Raw genomic sequence first — 16,990 nt, 5'->3', positions numbered from 1 at the left:
GTTTCTATCCAATTGTTGATGACTTAGATTTTCATGTTCTTGAATAATGTTTGTATTTTTTATTTCTGACCTCTGAACTTCCTAAAAATGAAACCTTGTTAACAGGATCACACTGGTACTGCTAAGCCAAAGTAGAGAGATTTGAAATACATTTCATTTAGAGACAATCTGATTATATTTTCTGCATTGTCATCCGTGTCAACGGGCCATATAATGTTACCTTTTTCCAGTCAGCCAGCCTTCAATCACACCATAGTTAAGTTGTGTTGAGTCCAGTTTCTCATGCACTTTGGATGCAGGGACTTCATGCTGGTAACTTTGAGAGTTTAACACCATTCCACTGACCTATACCTCATGCTTCAACAACACTGATTAAGTTTCATTAAGTTAGAATCTCTAGGATCATTTGCTGCTAGGTCCATGTCACTCAAAAGATGGTCATACTGAGCAGTATGTTGTGTTTAAGAAAGTTTCTTGTGTTCTGTTTGCAGGATCATCCAACTTTGTGTGTAGATGTATCTTCACTCAACACTCTTATTGTAAAAAGGGAGGTTGGGCATTTGTGGCATATAAACATATTTCTAGCTAAATCTGCAACAAACCGTTTAATACAGATACATATATTAAATGTGGAAACCATTGAAAATAAAACACGATCCTCTTTAATGTTAGGGTTTATTTGAAAATGAATTCTTACACACCTTGTAAGCATATTTGAACGATCACAACACCAAGTCGGCAAGATACCAGCTATTGTTCCATTATAGTATTTCCGTATTGGAGCAATGAAATTAAATTTCATAATGACTGTTACATCAATACTTCCTAAATTGTACCATTGATATTTACTGACAAGTCCAGTCCAAATGCTCCACAGTCCCAGATCTGCCATCACATAATACTCTGGCAGATCCAAATCCAGTCCATCTGCTGCACAGTCCCAGCTCTGCCACTGCATAACACTGGCAGATCCGAGTCCAGTCCAACTGCTGCACAGTCCCAGATCTGCCATTGCATAACACTCTGGCAGATCTGAGTCTATACAGCTTGCTAGGAGTAATCAGTAGAATTATGTGACAGAAGATAACTGTCCACATTTTTGCAGTTGGACTTGATTTTGTAAGCAAACATAAGTTGTATCCACTTATTCTCAAAATGTTAAATTTCCAAACTTCAAAAAGTTCAAGAAGAATAAGGTATGCAGCATGGGGAAAAAAACAGCACCTACTTTTTAGAAAATTTCTTTTAATGAATATTTGGTATATATACAACATGTTAACAATCCACAAGAAACAAATTTTGTCATTTTAAATATTTGCAACATTAAGCGTATCAAATGCAAAATATAAGAAAACTTAAAAAGTAAGCAACCTGCAATTTTTGAATACCGGGATGTGTTTAATTACTTGGAGTAGGTGAATACTGTGGTCCCTCACTATAAACCCCTTCAGTATACCACCACTGTCACTTATAACAAGAGTATGGTCTTGTCTCAAGAAGACCAATTTTAGTGTGATATCACATCAATCAGTGCCTCATGAAGAAAAATTATGGTGTGATTCCATGTCATTAAATGACACATGAGGACCAATCATAGTATCATTCCATTTCATTCAATGTCTCATGTAGACCAATTATAGTATCATTCCATGTCATTCAATTTCTCATGTAGACCAATTATAGTACCACTCAATGTCTCATGAAGACCAATTATAGTACCACTCAATGTCTCATGAAGACCAATTATAGTACCACTCAATGTCTCATGATGACAAATTATAGTATTATTCCATGTCATTCAATTTCTCATGTAGACCAATTATAGTACCACTCAATGTCTCATGATGACCAATTATAGTATTATTCCATGTCATTAAATAACTCACAAGAACCAACTATAGTATCATTCCATGTCATTAAATGTCAGATGAGGACCAATCATATCATTCCATGTCATTAAATATCGGACGAGGACCAATTATTATAATATCATTCCATGTCATTAGTCTCATGAGGACCAATTAGATCATTCCATGTCATTAAATGTCTCATGAGGACCAATTATAGTGTGATTTTACATTATTAAATACTATAATTTTGTTTTCTGATGCAGTATCAACCATGTAAAATCCCTCAGTATAAGGGCCACTTTTATGGCTCCTCTTAACAGTGTTATAGAGGAAGCAGCATAAAAAAAAAAAAAAGAGTATGGTAAGTATAAGGGATAAGTATCACTGTGCTGATAAAAAAAATTGTCATTGCAGACAAGGGTTTATGTTGTCAGTGTTTGCCTTATATTGTAAGCCACAATATGTTAGAAGCATTTCAGCTAATTTTTAATCCGGTATCCTAGCAACATTAAATTTTAATTATCAAAGTACAAAAAAATAAAGTTTGTAAAGTAATGGTTTATAGATTTTGTCTTAGAAGTAAAACAGTAAAAATTATCCCTGATTAAACAGACCTTCAGTACTTCAACAGGTAGAAAGGTTTTCATTTGTTGGCATTCACATTACATAATATGAACAAAATATTTTATGCTCATTAAAATTTTCTAAAGGTCCCCAGGTAGCTGAGTGGTTTAAGGTGCTCACCTTTACCGACCACTCACATATCTCACCTCTGTCCATATGGGTTTAAGTCTTGACTCGTCCAACATGGAAAATGAGAAAGCTTGTCAGTAGTTTCATTGTGGGTTGATGGTTTTTGCTGGTGTACTCCTGGGTTTTTCCTCCACCATATAGTCCATCATGTGCTGAAAATGTCATTAAACCCACAGAAACAATTTTTTTTATTAATTACAGCTTTCAACACCGACACAGCATTTATGTGTTCATGAAGAAACAACCCCCAGTTAACACTGTCTGCTCAAAATATCTAAATCTTTAAGAGTTACCAGAATTTAGTATTCAATATTTAAAACAAAAATAAACATGAAATTGGCATACCCAACTGGATAATAAAATGTAAAGCCCAAATATGTCCAGCAAACAAATCAAACATGTATAGTACATCAACAGGGCTATTACACCTGAATAGGTAAAAAAAAGTTTCAGGCTTTCCCTAGAAAACAGTCTATATCATCTTGACACTGACTCCAATATGACAAGAGCATGCATTACTATAGCATCTACTGTTTATATTGATCTCTTGAATGATTTATATGAACAACTCTATTTAGACTCATTTAAGTTGAATAATTGATGTCTCAGATGTAAACCCAAATCACTGATTCTGCATTCAACACGACTTAACAAATTTCTATATTGTGACTGAGAATGACCATGGAACTTATTTACAGTCAATGTGGATATGCAGTCATATTTACTCATTCTAAATTCAACATTACCCATTGTTCTAAAATTTAATACTAATTTAGTTTAAACAAAGTGTATTTAATCATGATTATTGAATGCTATGCACTGTAACTGACATCAGGAAGCTTCCAGATCAAATTTTTTTTTAACACTATGTACTTTTTACAGTGGTGGCCAGGTAACAAACTAGGTCAAGAAAAGAGCATGTTTTGTCTAAATGTCCCAATACAGGGTTTTATTTTCAACATCCATTTAACATCACAGCACACAACATTCAATCTAGTTTGTGCTGGATCACACCTTTAAGTTGACCTCATCCAAAAAGGTCCCTATGCTGTAACAAAGAATTTTACCATATGTGTTTATTGGGACATGAAAATAATGACCTTCCAAAAAATATGGATGTAATAAGATCTAAATAAAGTGAATATTTGCCACTTAAAGATATGACTAATCATCAAGTTCTAAAACAAAAATAAAAGTTAAAGAAATAGTTGGTACTGAACGCATACATCACCTATAATACTTTTACTGAAAGATGTAGAAAATTCAATCAAGATTAACAAAGATTTTGTGAGGTAAATGTATTTTTTTATAATTTTGTAATTTTAGAGACAAATTCTCTGCAGCTATAATAACTGACTAATTATCCATGGAAAATATAAAAAAATAAGTGATGGGTGCAAAGAATGTACCACACAATGACTTGGCAGAAGCTACATAATCTATTCGCCTTGTACAGCTTAACACAGCAACAAATGAATACCATACATACTACATATAAATAAGATCCAACTGAAAACTGCACAGACCCAGATATGCCATCACATAATGTGCCTATGCTGTTTGCAGTTGGATGTGACTTTTACATGAGTATATAAGTTAAATTTACCAGCACAATGGCCAGAGAAAGCTTGTTTGTAACAGCTATTATGAAAGTACCATCAGTGACATATTTATGGAGTACCATCAGTGGCACACAGAGTCCTACATAAACAATGCAAGTAACTCACAGTACAATAAATGTTTATTTACTGTTTGATTAATGTGTTCTTGATCCTTAACCCACATTTAATCTTCTAAGTTTATGAGGAATATTTAATTGATAACAAATTTTTATGAGGCAGTTTCTTCTAGATGAATGTATATTTTGTGTGTGTGTGTGTGTGTGTGTTAGAAAGATTCCAAAGTTAAAGACTTAAACACACAACCCAGGAAGAATACATCAACTCTTGTAACAATTGCAATGATTTGGTATTAAAGTTTTAACTTTGAGCCTCATACTTCAACAGCTAAAGAAAAAGGTATTTTTTTAATTGAGGTATTTTATAGATATTACTATTCAATAATAAAATGGGTTCCAAGACCATACCCACCCACCCACCCAATAAAGGGGTCTACCTTATACCAAGTCATTTTATGGGGAAGGTGTATTCTCTTGCATAAAGGTAGGTCCGTCTGTATCTGTTCCAAACATTTCCATGACTATTATGCTGTATATATTGAAAAGCATAATTCACAAATGCATATTAAATTACTTACCATATATACCTGCATACAAGTCGAGACCAAGTGCAAACTGCATAGACCTGTATCTGCTGTTGGATAATATAGTAGCAGTCTATGTCTAAGCAGTTTGGAGTAATCAGGAGAACAAACAATACTGACCCTAATCTGCCAATGGATTATGCAATGGCAGATCCAAGTCTATGTTGTTTTTGCAGTTGGACCTCACCTGTACCTCTTGTATATACAAGGTAGATAATACTTAATCATATGTGCCATTGTTACTTTACAAATGAAGAACTTGTCACTCCAGTGTAAACTGACTTAACTGTGTAGTTACACATGAAAAAAATGGAGTTTCGATTTTTTCAAGAATATTAACATTTGGTATCGAAAAGCACTTTACCTCAATTTCAACAAATAATTATCAGGATTAATGTTAAAACAAGTGTACATTTCTCAACAACAAAAAAATATAATCCCCAACAATCATTAAATGACAATACAAAAAGAAATAAAAGTGCCAGCTGTGCATTACTGGTAGAATGTACCAAAGTTATTGACATGCACTGAAAGGCAAGTTGAAAGGAAATTCATATGAATTTAGTAAAAGTCTGTCTGAAATTTGAACATGATATAATACCTCGGATCAATAGTAATCACTCTATAAACCTGTTTTCTGTCACTGATAAATATATTTAAATTAATACTATGGAATGAAAAAGCTCACAGTGCAGAAGCATACATGAAAATGTACAAATCCAACAATTTATTATTTTATTAAATAAAATTATATCTAAAATGTACTGATTGTATAAAATGTTTTAATTTTATATTTTTGGTATCAGTTTAAATTATATCTTTTTTGTAACACTTATGATGTGCTAGCTTAGACACTATGAAGGGAAATGCAATTTTATGTACTGGGCAAAAGAATCATAGAATTTTAAAGAAAAATACAGCTGGTATGTCAATTTTGGGATCATTAGTAATAAAAATACCAACAAATTTTCAATAACATTGTAAATCAGCGATCTCCACACAGTTGTCTGTATGAAATAAATCAATATTGAAAACTGACTGCTGTTCTAATCAAGCATTTACTCTATTCAGTCTGTTGTTCTCAATTTTATTCTGAAACTTATCTTGTTTATTTCACACAACTGACACATTAACTGTATCTTCTTTTCATTTTTTCCTTCATTTATTTTTCTGACTAATTTCAAGTTCCTCTTGCTGGAGATATCTCACAAAGATTAATGCAAAAATAAATGGGCTACAAAATTCTGTCAAAAAGAAAGAGATAAGAAACATAGTGTTTTGTAATGTATAAAGGTACAGAATGTCATAGTTACCTAAAGGCCAATGATTTAAAGGTTTATAGGGACCATGACAAAACTGTAGAAACCGCTGACTGGCCATATATCTTGCAAAAGTTTTGCATGAATAATTTCTAAAGGTAAATATGTGTTGACATTTTATATACAAAAATGTACAATAGGAAAAAAATTGAATGGTTCAAACAGTATAACAGGATTCTAAAGATATGCACTCAAAAAGCTGCTGCAATTGCATTTCTGATCACGTACATAATGTTACCATGTGTTTCACACATGTTACTCATGCTGTGAATTTACCTGTCTTTTGTGGCACATTAAATTTTGTGGATTCCATATTTGTCACAAACCACAAATTAAAGAAAGACAGCACAACAATATACCAATTCCTAAATTTAAATATCAACAAAAAAGTTGATTTTTTCAAAACGAAGAAAATGTTTCTACATGTTCATCACAGAAGTAGAAATACAAAGTTAACATTATTATATGTACCAGATTTTACTGAAAAAACCTGCTCAGTACCCTGGTGATGGGGCATCTATGAACAAAATATATTTTACCTGTCTGATGTTCAGCATATGTAATACCACACATTTTATGTATTGTTATACGAATACTAATTGGTAGGCTTGCAGCTTGTTATTCATATATAATACCACACATTTTATGTATTGTTCTAACTTTATTGGCTTGAAGAAGATTTTGAGTATGAGTACAACAAAAAGGAAAGCTTCTGTCTTGTAACAATCAGGTTATAAATAATTACAATCCCTATAATACAAGAGTGGTTAGGAGTTAATTCCCCTTCAATACATAACCCTGATGTTCATATTTAAGTTTTGTTTTCTTGTACTTTTTTTCTGTTGAAAAAAGTTTGCTTCAATAAAGGTTTATGTTATTTAAGAAAAATTAAAATATATTTACAAGCCTACCAAATTTTGTAGTCATTTCTGTACTATATATATATATATATATATATATATATATATATATATATATACATACATACACATACATACACACACACACATACATTATACCACTGTCCTCTTTCAATTCAAGTATGGTCACTGGTTTCCATCTGATTGGTCAAAGTTTGCGTTATCATTGCTATTTAAGTTATTGGTTCATGAGAACCAATTATAATGTACTGTGATATCCTTAAAACTAAAATTTCATGTTTTCAAGAAACGACCTTGTTGGAACATCCCACCCACCACCCCCATGCTAGGCTCCCACACTTACACTGCATGCAGCTTTTATGGCTCCCAAGGACAGTATTATATTACAGAGTAGACCCTGGCACACCTGGGTCTTCATCACATGCATTTGGTTATTCATAAATTGGTATATACAAAGCTAAATGTTTAATTCAACTATAAATGGGTATACATGGTAAAAGTTACATGTCTATTTGGATTATATTTGATATATATATATGATAAAAGCTACATGTCTATTTTATTATAAATAGACCTGTGTGGTAAAAGCTACATGTCCATTTCTCTTATAAAGTGAGCCACATGGTAAAATCTACTGGTCTATTTCCAGAATAAACATATTTATATGGTAAAAGCAAAAGATCTATTTCTCTGACCATAGAAAGGTGTAGGCAAAATATATTTTTCACTATATATGACTAGTACACTACATTAAAATAAGCACTAGTTAAAAGAAAATATGACAACTTGGGATAAAATGGCACATGATGACAAGCATAAAGTCAACAGAATGAAATTAAACATACAGACATATATACTACAAACAAAATATGAATATCTGAAATGGCTGATAAAAAGACAAAATGGTAACAATGAGAGGTCAATCTATGGATACATTGCAAAACTTATACATAGGATCAAGGAAAATGAAATTCTGGGTGAAGATAACATTTTTACAATGATCAGTAGAATATGGGTAACTAATACAAATCAAATAACAATAATATGATTAAGTGTACAGTGTTAATATGAAGCACAACGTACAACCAGTGAATATTTTTATAACAAAAACAAATCAACACTTCTGTACAAAATGTAAGTCTTTTGAGGCACATCAATGTACAAAACACTCCAATGTTCTATATTCCTATTACATGTATAGAGAGGTGAGGATGGTACTCACAGTAATTTAGGGGTTATTTTTGGTTGGGTGTGTGTGTTTTCAACATACATTTAACAATGACATTGACCTTCCCTGTGAATAAAACTTAAGAATCCTATGTTAATCTGTCTCAATCAGTTTTCTCTTACAGACATTATGAACCATCATTTTGAAACTTCATGTACAATGACTTTAACCTTTTGTCTATAAATCAGAGACTCAATAGTGATCATCACTTGCTTAAATGTAAAATAACTATGAAGCTAATACAAAATGGATGCAGGGAAATCTGATTTAAGATGACAGATCACGTGAAACCCAAATAAGATTTTCTGTTCCTATGACCTTGACCTTTGGGCTTCTGAATGAATAGTAAATGTCTCTGTTCATGTGTGGACTACCTATGAGGTTCTATGAAAATCGAATCTCAGAAACTTATAATGTAGAACAGAAACCAAGAAGAAAAACTTCAATGTTGCTTCCAGTGACCTTGATTTTTCACCTTAAGCTTCTGAATCAAAAGGAGTTGCCCCTGCTCAAGTGTAGTCTGCCTGTTAAGTCCAATGAAAATTATGCCAATAAAACTTGAATGCACAAAGGGAAATTACATTTTCAGCTCTAGTGACCTTGACCTTGGACTTAGTGGCACAAAATTTGAAAATCTTCTGATTCTTCTCTGATGGGTAAGACATATATGAAGTTATGTAATGGAAACACCCTATCAATGGATGGATAGAATGACAGATTCACAGATAGATATCACTCTACCCCCTGCATATTTTGTATTTAAAAAAATTAAAGAGTCAGACTTGTCTACTGTTTGAGAATAAATTGGGATGTTATAATCTCAGTGCCAGATTAAGCAAACCATCAATATAATTTCAGCACTTTAATATACTTTAAAACTTGATACAAGTGAATAACATGCTGTTTTTAAAAAAAATCGGTAAAATATTTTACTACTTTTCATACACATGCACACTGAGCAGAATACTATTTTACTGATTCATATTCCTATGGAACCAAGTTAAGCAACTGAATTGCTTGATATACATTTTAGAAGAAATAAAAACAGCCTGTTAAAATGAAATGAAATGTTTAAATTGTGTGTGAGAATAGAAATGATTACCTCTACCTGTGCATCACATAATATGCAAGCACATGCAACTTATTATCACTGCAGTGATGCATGCAGAGCCCTGGTAAATCATTAGGTGAGCTGAATATATATACTGCTTGAATGATATATTTCCATGTATCCCAGTATAAGATGATATTGCCTATTCATGTATCATGGTACACTTTTTGCTTCTGAACAGCATCATAGTGAGAAATGATAATTACATTCAAATGGTCTCCAGGCATTGATTACAACTGAGTTGGCTTGAGGCCAACTTATAAAAAGTTATGCATTTGCTTGTGTATAATAAACAACTCGGTCTATTGCTGTATAATGTGCAGCTGCGCATCAAGGAGTACTGACAATGTTAACAGTACATGTAGCTGCACATCAAGAAGTACTGACAATATTAACAATACATGCAGCTGCACATCAAGGAGTACTGACAATATTAACAGTACATGCAGCTGCACATCAAGGAGTACTGACAATGTTAACAGTACATGCAGCTGCACATCAAAGAATATTCACAATGTTAACAGAACATGCAGTTGTGCATCAGGGGGTATTAGCAATGTTAAGAATAGATACAGCTGCACACCAAGGAGTATTAACAATGTTAAAATTCCATGCAGCTGCACACCAATCAGTAGGAACAATGTTATGAGTACATGTAGCTGCACATCAAGGAATATCAACAAAGTCAATAGTACATGCAGCTGAACATCACAGAGTTTTAACAATGTTAACAGTACATGCAGCTGTACATCACAGAGTTTTAACAATGTTAACAGTACATGCAGCTGTACATAAGGTGGTATGAACTTTATTTCAGTAATGTGTACATATCAGGGGTATTAATACTTAGTCATTTGCACCGGCACATTTGCAGGTACTGACAATTACAGCTATGTGCAGCTACTTATCAAGGGGTATTGACAATGTTACAGTCATGTGCACCAGCACATCTGGAGGTAATAACATTGTTACAGTCCAGCTATAATGAAGATGAAGATTTCATATGAATAGCAATGACCCTCATGAGCAAGTGCATGGTGATGGTAGATCAGGGTTGACACTGGTCACAGCTGATCAGGCATTACACAAAGGTAAACTATTGTATATCCACATTAATTGATTATAGAAAAATAAAAGTCTGAAAAATGCATCTACATGTACCTGTATTTAACACAAAGTATAAGGTACGGATGTAGCGGTAGCAAAAGCTGAGACTTGATTGTAAATTAAATTACAAAGGGATATAACTATATATGTCTCACATACCAATGAGGATTTTAGGTACCTGGTATACCACATTACAATACCCAATTTGTATACTGTTCTACACTGTCTTCTTTCATTTATTAACAAAGATTTCACAATTATCTTTACATATATAACAGAGATGTAATACAATGATATAATTTATTTTGACTTTGTAAGTAAGTTATGGAAAAAAAGGAAAATAAAAGCGAAACCTATGAACTCAATGAAAGTTTGCTCATCAACCAATGATATGTTTTGCAAACCACTTTTCTCCTTTTGTGTCTGTAAGAGAGGATTGTAACATGCACTTGTATATTCTACAGGCATTATAAATGTATTGATGTCACTTGCACTTTAATGTTTTTCACTTAATCCATTTTTGTTAACTTTCTAAAAAGGAGCATCAACTCAAATTGGGGGATAATTTCAATACAATCTGATATCATAGTGCAGATTTATTTTCAAATTGCTAAGAAACAAAAGGGGCCAAGATGTACAGAGCTCTAACTTTCTACTGATGCAATTTAAATAAACTATATATTTTTATTCTGGAATAAGAATGAGAATTATAAAGAATATCCCATCTATGACAACACCCAATTTCTACTTCAGAAACCTCCTGTACAAGTAAAAACTTGGTTTGATTTGATGGTTTATGGCAATGCAACACAAGTAGATTATTTAGTGCAGGGGCAATCAGAGTAAAGTCCCTTGCCCAAGGACACACCACAGTAGCTAACCCAAGCTGGTCCAATGGTAGGATTCAATCCCAAACCCTTTTGGTTGCGAGACCAGAATGATAACTACTGAACAACCTTGACTCACACACACAAGTAGTAAAGAGCCAGGCCAATGGCCCCAGGGAATAGGTACCCTTCTATCTCTTTGATGATCCTTGGATCACAATTGCTAGAACAGTGTCTGTAGATTTCATCTGCATATCAACAGGGAGTCGGACATAAATTCTGAAAGGGCTCAGTCACCAATCAGTGTGCAATTCCCTGGGCTTAAGCAGCAGTATGTTTTAACAGCAAGATCATGTCAATTATAGTCTTCAAGATGCAAAACAGTTCTGAATGATCTTCAATTATGCAATATGAACCATTTTGGCAGGTTGCCAATATAAGTTACTTTTTATGAAGATCAGTATTAAGATGCATTATAAATGTACATCATATCTGTCTAGATCTCTATCATTTATTATTCTGTTGCTCAGAATAATTTGTACCTCAATGCAAAATAACCCTCACCCTGTCTTAATTTAACTATCATCTACTGAATCTTTCTGCTAACTTATCTCTATCTTTCACTTTCATCTACTGAAACTACCTGCCTGCCTGGCAGTGTGCCTGCTAATGTCCTCTCTCTTTCACTTCATCTAATGAATCTGCCTGCCAATGTCCCCCTCTTGCTAATTTCACTCTTCAATTTAATGAACTGCCTGCTAATGCTCCCCCATCACTTCCATCTACTGCAACTGCCAGTCTGCAAAACACACACACACTCTCCCTCTCTCTCTCATACTTAATATATTATGTACATACCACTCAGTAGATTTAATTGTTGTTGTGGGGTGTAACGCCATTTTTCAGCACACGATAGGCTATGTATGGTGGCCAGTATTAATGGTGGAGGAAGAACCCGGGAAAACCCCGGGAAGAACCACCAACCCACAAGAAGCTACTCAGTAGATTTGAAGACAGATGTATAAATGTATATATCACAATAAAACCTCCAGTCAAAATCTGCAAAACAAAGTACTTGTACTATTTGTTGGATTAATATTATACTTAAGGAGATGAGACACCTATTGGCAACAGGTATGATTAACTGCAATTGGTCCTTCATGCATGAAAAGCAAATCTGGGTTTCATATAAACAGCTTTTAGCAATCAGATTTACCAGATCTCTGTCAAATCACTAACTAAATGCAATATTTATTGGCTTTCTTTTCAGATATCCCTGATACTTACAAAAAAGATTAACATCAGGTCCTCTGAAACAAGAAAATTTTGAATCCTAGCTTGTGTCTGCAATCCCACTGCATTTTATAATATGATTGGAGAAAGAAAGAAAAAAGGTCTAGAAATGAAATTCCTTCAAACAAAGTACCATGAACATATCTTGATAGCAAGTACATTCAACTGTTAGAGTAGCAATATCAAAATGAAAAGTAAAATAATAGCTCATTAATACAGCATATACATGCAGCCTGAGGGAATTTAATCTTTCCCATAAAAACTAAAGATAAAAGACATTCAAGCTTCAAATTTAAAATTTCTACACCTATCCCAGATAAAGGTTCAAGTACGAACACTTAATTTATACACTCAGAAATAATACTGTAGACTACAGGTGCACTGGCATGCTTTGGCAGAGATAAGGGGTTTGATTCCATAGAGACTTCATTGGAATATGCTGGAATCAATTTTCAATAAAACTGTTAAGATATGCAGTTGAAATGAATTCATTTTTTTAAAGGGCCTGCTATTTGACCAAATTATGCATAGCATTTATTCTGCTTCAGGAGTAATATTAAAATATACTTGGCCCATCAAACTGTATTGGTGGCCCTTTCAATTTCAGATATCCGTTTGTTTTCCCTCATTTTGCACTACTTTATGTAGTGGGTCATTGGCCAATCACAAGGACCCACTGGCTTTCTTAGCTAGGAAGATCCTTCCTGCTGGTTAAAATTTTCAGTAGCTTCAAAAATTATAGTTGAATATTTGCATGACTTTAAGTATGAGAAATTATTTACAAAAACATACATGTATCTAATGTAATACAAAGTGATTAAAGCATTGTCTGGCAAATATAAGATCTTTATATTTTAAAACAACTATCATTCCCACAAAACATGCATAAAATCAAATCAAAATATGGCAAATTTTCACATGGTCCACTGAATATCTTTTGTACACTACAAATTGTCTCCACTGAACATCCATTATTATTATTCACATAACAAATAAACATGCACCAATTTATGTTTAGATAAGTGTTCTGATGCGGAACCATCACAGACTAATTGCTGCACATATTTCCAGTAAGTGTCAATCATCATACCCAATACTGATTCTTCCTCAACACAGGAGGGATGTTTTGGTACTGCTGAAGCAGATCTGGATCCGATGAGACCCAATCAAGAATGTCACTACTATCATTTGATTTTATACTTGGTTCAGGTGTTAACTCATCATCATCAAATTCATCATTTTCTATAAGGGGTGTAACTTTACAGTTTGGCACTGTAGCACTAACTTCTGTGCGACTAGTGTCCGGTGATCGTGGAGGAATTTTTGGCTTCACATCCTGATCAGAAAGCATAGGAGTTGTCACATCTTCTTCACAACTGTTCTGACTCTGTGTAATTGGAATGTTACTTGTATTCTGGTACTCCACAATAGATTTTTCCTCATCTGAAGTAGGACTTTGTTGTACTTGAGGTTCTATATGAACATGGGGTTGTTGTATTTGAAATGGTCCACTAATCTGGGGCCTGATATTTGGGGACTTTTTGTTCTGAGGAGAAAAGTGCCTCCGCCGTCTTGTTCGCCACAAAATGAAAATTATGACAACAGCTAAAATTGCAACAAGCAGCAGGGGTATGATAATGGCAATTAAAGTCATAGAGTCACTAGTTACATTTGGGTTTGCTATCTCACCCTCACGAGGTGTTGCATTGTTAAAGTCATCCTCTGTCTCATCATTTTTGGTGAGGGATGGTTTGATTATCACAGGGTGCTGGGTAAATGGCTTACTAGGGTCCCATGGAATATCTGGTTCTATATTATGTCTGGGGTTACTTGTTGTTAGTGAGTTTTCTGACTGCATCACAGAAATTATAAATATACCCTCTGCAGGTTGAACATTATAAGCAGTAAGGCGGTATGTGAAGTTATCATTAGTGGGAGCATAGACACCAATTCCACTATTTGTCAAATAGAATACTTTGGTGTACACTATATCCTCATGACTGAACTGAGTAACTTCATTAATATCATCGTCACCTCGTTCAATCCTGTACTCCTGCGCTCTCCTCTTCCTTATTTTCCTCCCAATATGAGATTTACGAATGATCTTTCCCAAATAGGGACCCTGTAATATGGTGTAGATTGGATTATCTCCAGTCTTCTCTGACAAGGTACTTGCATCTAAAGCAAGTGTAGTTACTGCCACCTGACTCCCTGCTGGTGCTCTTAAAGGCCCATTGGAAACACAAGGTTCAACCTTGATAAAGACATTCACATTTCTAATTTTTACATCAGCACCAGCATAGCCAATATCACATATAAAATGATCACTTCCGGAATTCATATCCTCCTGAACATAAACTAGGGTACGATCATCTATATCTGTCTGTTGAAATGTTGAGACTCTGACCTCACCAACTAACAGTTTTCCAAACTTTGGCATCTCTTTCAAAGTAAAAAATATTTTGCCTCGGTCTCCATTTGTGCTTACATTTAAATGTTCTATATCAATGTAAACAGAAGATTCTGACTGCAGAAGAGACACATTTATGTTCTTAATAATCTCTAACTGTATAGGCTCAAAATATATATTAAAGTTTTTGTAGTATGGCATGAATACGCCATCAGTAACTTGAAAATAGAAAGCATCTGCCTCTGTACTCCCATCATGATGATATATCACATTTTCATCATCAATGTCTTGCTGGGAAAATTCCTTGATGGGTTCTGAAGCAGAGCTGACGTATGCAAGAAAACCATGGGTAGGTCCTCGAATTAGGGTATATCGGATATAAGCAGGCTCTGTGTCTTGATCAACTGTTTTCAATACAGCATTTGTAAGCTTTACAGAAAAGCCCTGAATTACTCGTATACTTGGATTTGCAGTAAGGAGTCTAAACTGCTGATCATTTACTGGTCGAATTGTGATATTGAAACAAGTTTCAAAACTGGTTTCTTCTCTACCTGAACCTCCAGATCTATGATCCTGAATCAGAATATTTATAATCAATTTGAAAGAATCATTCACAGTGTCTGAATCATCATGGCTATACTTGAGATCATTTGCATTGATGTTATCTTGAGTGAACTGCATTCCTTTAAGGACTGGCCTTTCACGAAACTTTAGTATCCCATACTTTGGGGGGTCTTCAATCAGATATGCTATCTGTACAACCTTCCCAAGATGTTCCAAACGCGAGACAAAATCAGTTGTATCAAGATGGTCCTTTGTAATGAGAGCTTCCCTTCCCTCATCCAATGTTAGTCCCTCTATCTTCAGGAGCTGTTTTCTATTCTCCTCATTTAAGTTGCCATACGAGATGTTGATCTGGAATAGTTCTTCCTCCAGTGGTGTAGCATATAATGTGGACACCTCAAAAAGGAATGAGTCTGACTGAATCCATCCTATGATCTGCATGGTTTGTTGGTAGAAAATTTGCCTATCAGTAATTTCCTTCTGTGTGAATGAACTGACATCTGTTGGACGGTCATTCACCATAGTGACAACAGTTCCAAACCGTGGCTTTGACTGAAGTCGATATATGATTGGTCGGGTTTGGTTCAAATCATTAGTACAGGCAAACAGGTGATCAGATGTAATTGGCTGGATAGTGTTAGGATATGCCTCTAGGCCTCGGTTCCTTACCAGCTGCAGCACCAATGGCTTTGCCCTTATGTGGAATGTACGCAGAACATCACTATTGTAGCCATCTGTCACTTGGAAGGAAAATTCTCCATCTCCACCTGAAATAAAAAATGGCATCTTATTACTACTGCATCAAAATATCAACTGTATAGCAAGCATTTACGGATACAACAAATGAGAAGTCAGATAACCAAAAAGAGCTTTATAATATTGGCAATGGGGTAAATTTTTAATACTGGAGCTATGGATAAGTTATCTCAGTATCTAGATCATTATTGTCTAAGGTATCATGTCTGCCTATGGTGAAATGCAAGTTTCTGTCAAACCTGGAGTAACTCAGCATAATCACATGCTTGGCAATTCCCTAAGCAATTAATATTTTGGAAAACAATTTGTTCGTGGTTCTCTTTTCTCCTCATATTTTGTATACATATTTGGGTCTCACTTATAAGGCATTAATACCATTGTTTTCACAACTTCATTTGGAATTTATTTGTAATGGGTTTGAATTTGTCAAGTTCTGACAACTTTTACTCACTGTTTGCAGGGTGGGTGGGTGGGTGTGATAATAATAAAAGAAATAACCTACAAAAATGTGTGTAAAAATACATGCAAGTTTATTATTGCATTGTAATGTATTGCAGTGGGTCAGTTTTCATCCATCATGGTGCATACAAGCACATCAATCATGCCCAATGCTATTTATAGATAATTAG

At 34.2% G+C, this 16,990-nt stretch overlaps 1 protein-coding gene across 1 annotated transcript in view; it reads right to left on the bottom strand.

Annotated features, from left to right (window-relative positions):
• Positions 1 to 661: 661 nt before the first annotated feature.
• The window catches only part of LOC149802054 (chondroitin sulfate proteoglycan 4-like), a 58,582-nt gene continuing 42,253 nt past the window's right edge, over positions 662 to 16,990 (bottom strand). The window contains exon 3 of the mRNA XM_089956458.1: positions 662 to 16,372. Within this exon, the coding sequence (XP_089812584.1) occupies positions 13,716 to 16,372 (2,657 nt within the window). The 3' untranslated portion in view covers positions 662 to 13,715. The remainder of the gene's footprint in view (positions 16,373 to 16,990) is intronic.

Source organism: Sinohyriopsis cumingii, chromosome 4 (genome assembly GCF_028554795.1).
Source record: "Sinohyriopsis cumingii isolate HCF-2022 chromosome 4, ASM2855479v2, whole genome shotgun sequence".
NCBI lineage: Eukaryota > Metazoa > Mollusca > Bivalvia > Unionida > Unionidae > Sinohyriopsis > Sinohyriopsis cumingii.
Note: the sequence above shows the minus strand (reverse complement) of the source record. Positions and strands in the feature narration are given on the sequence as shown.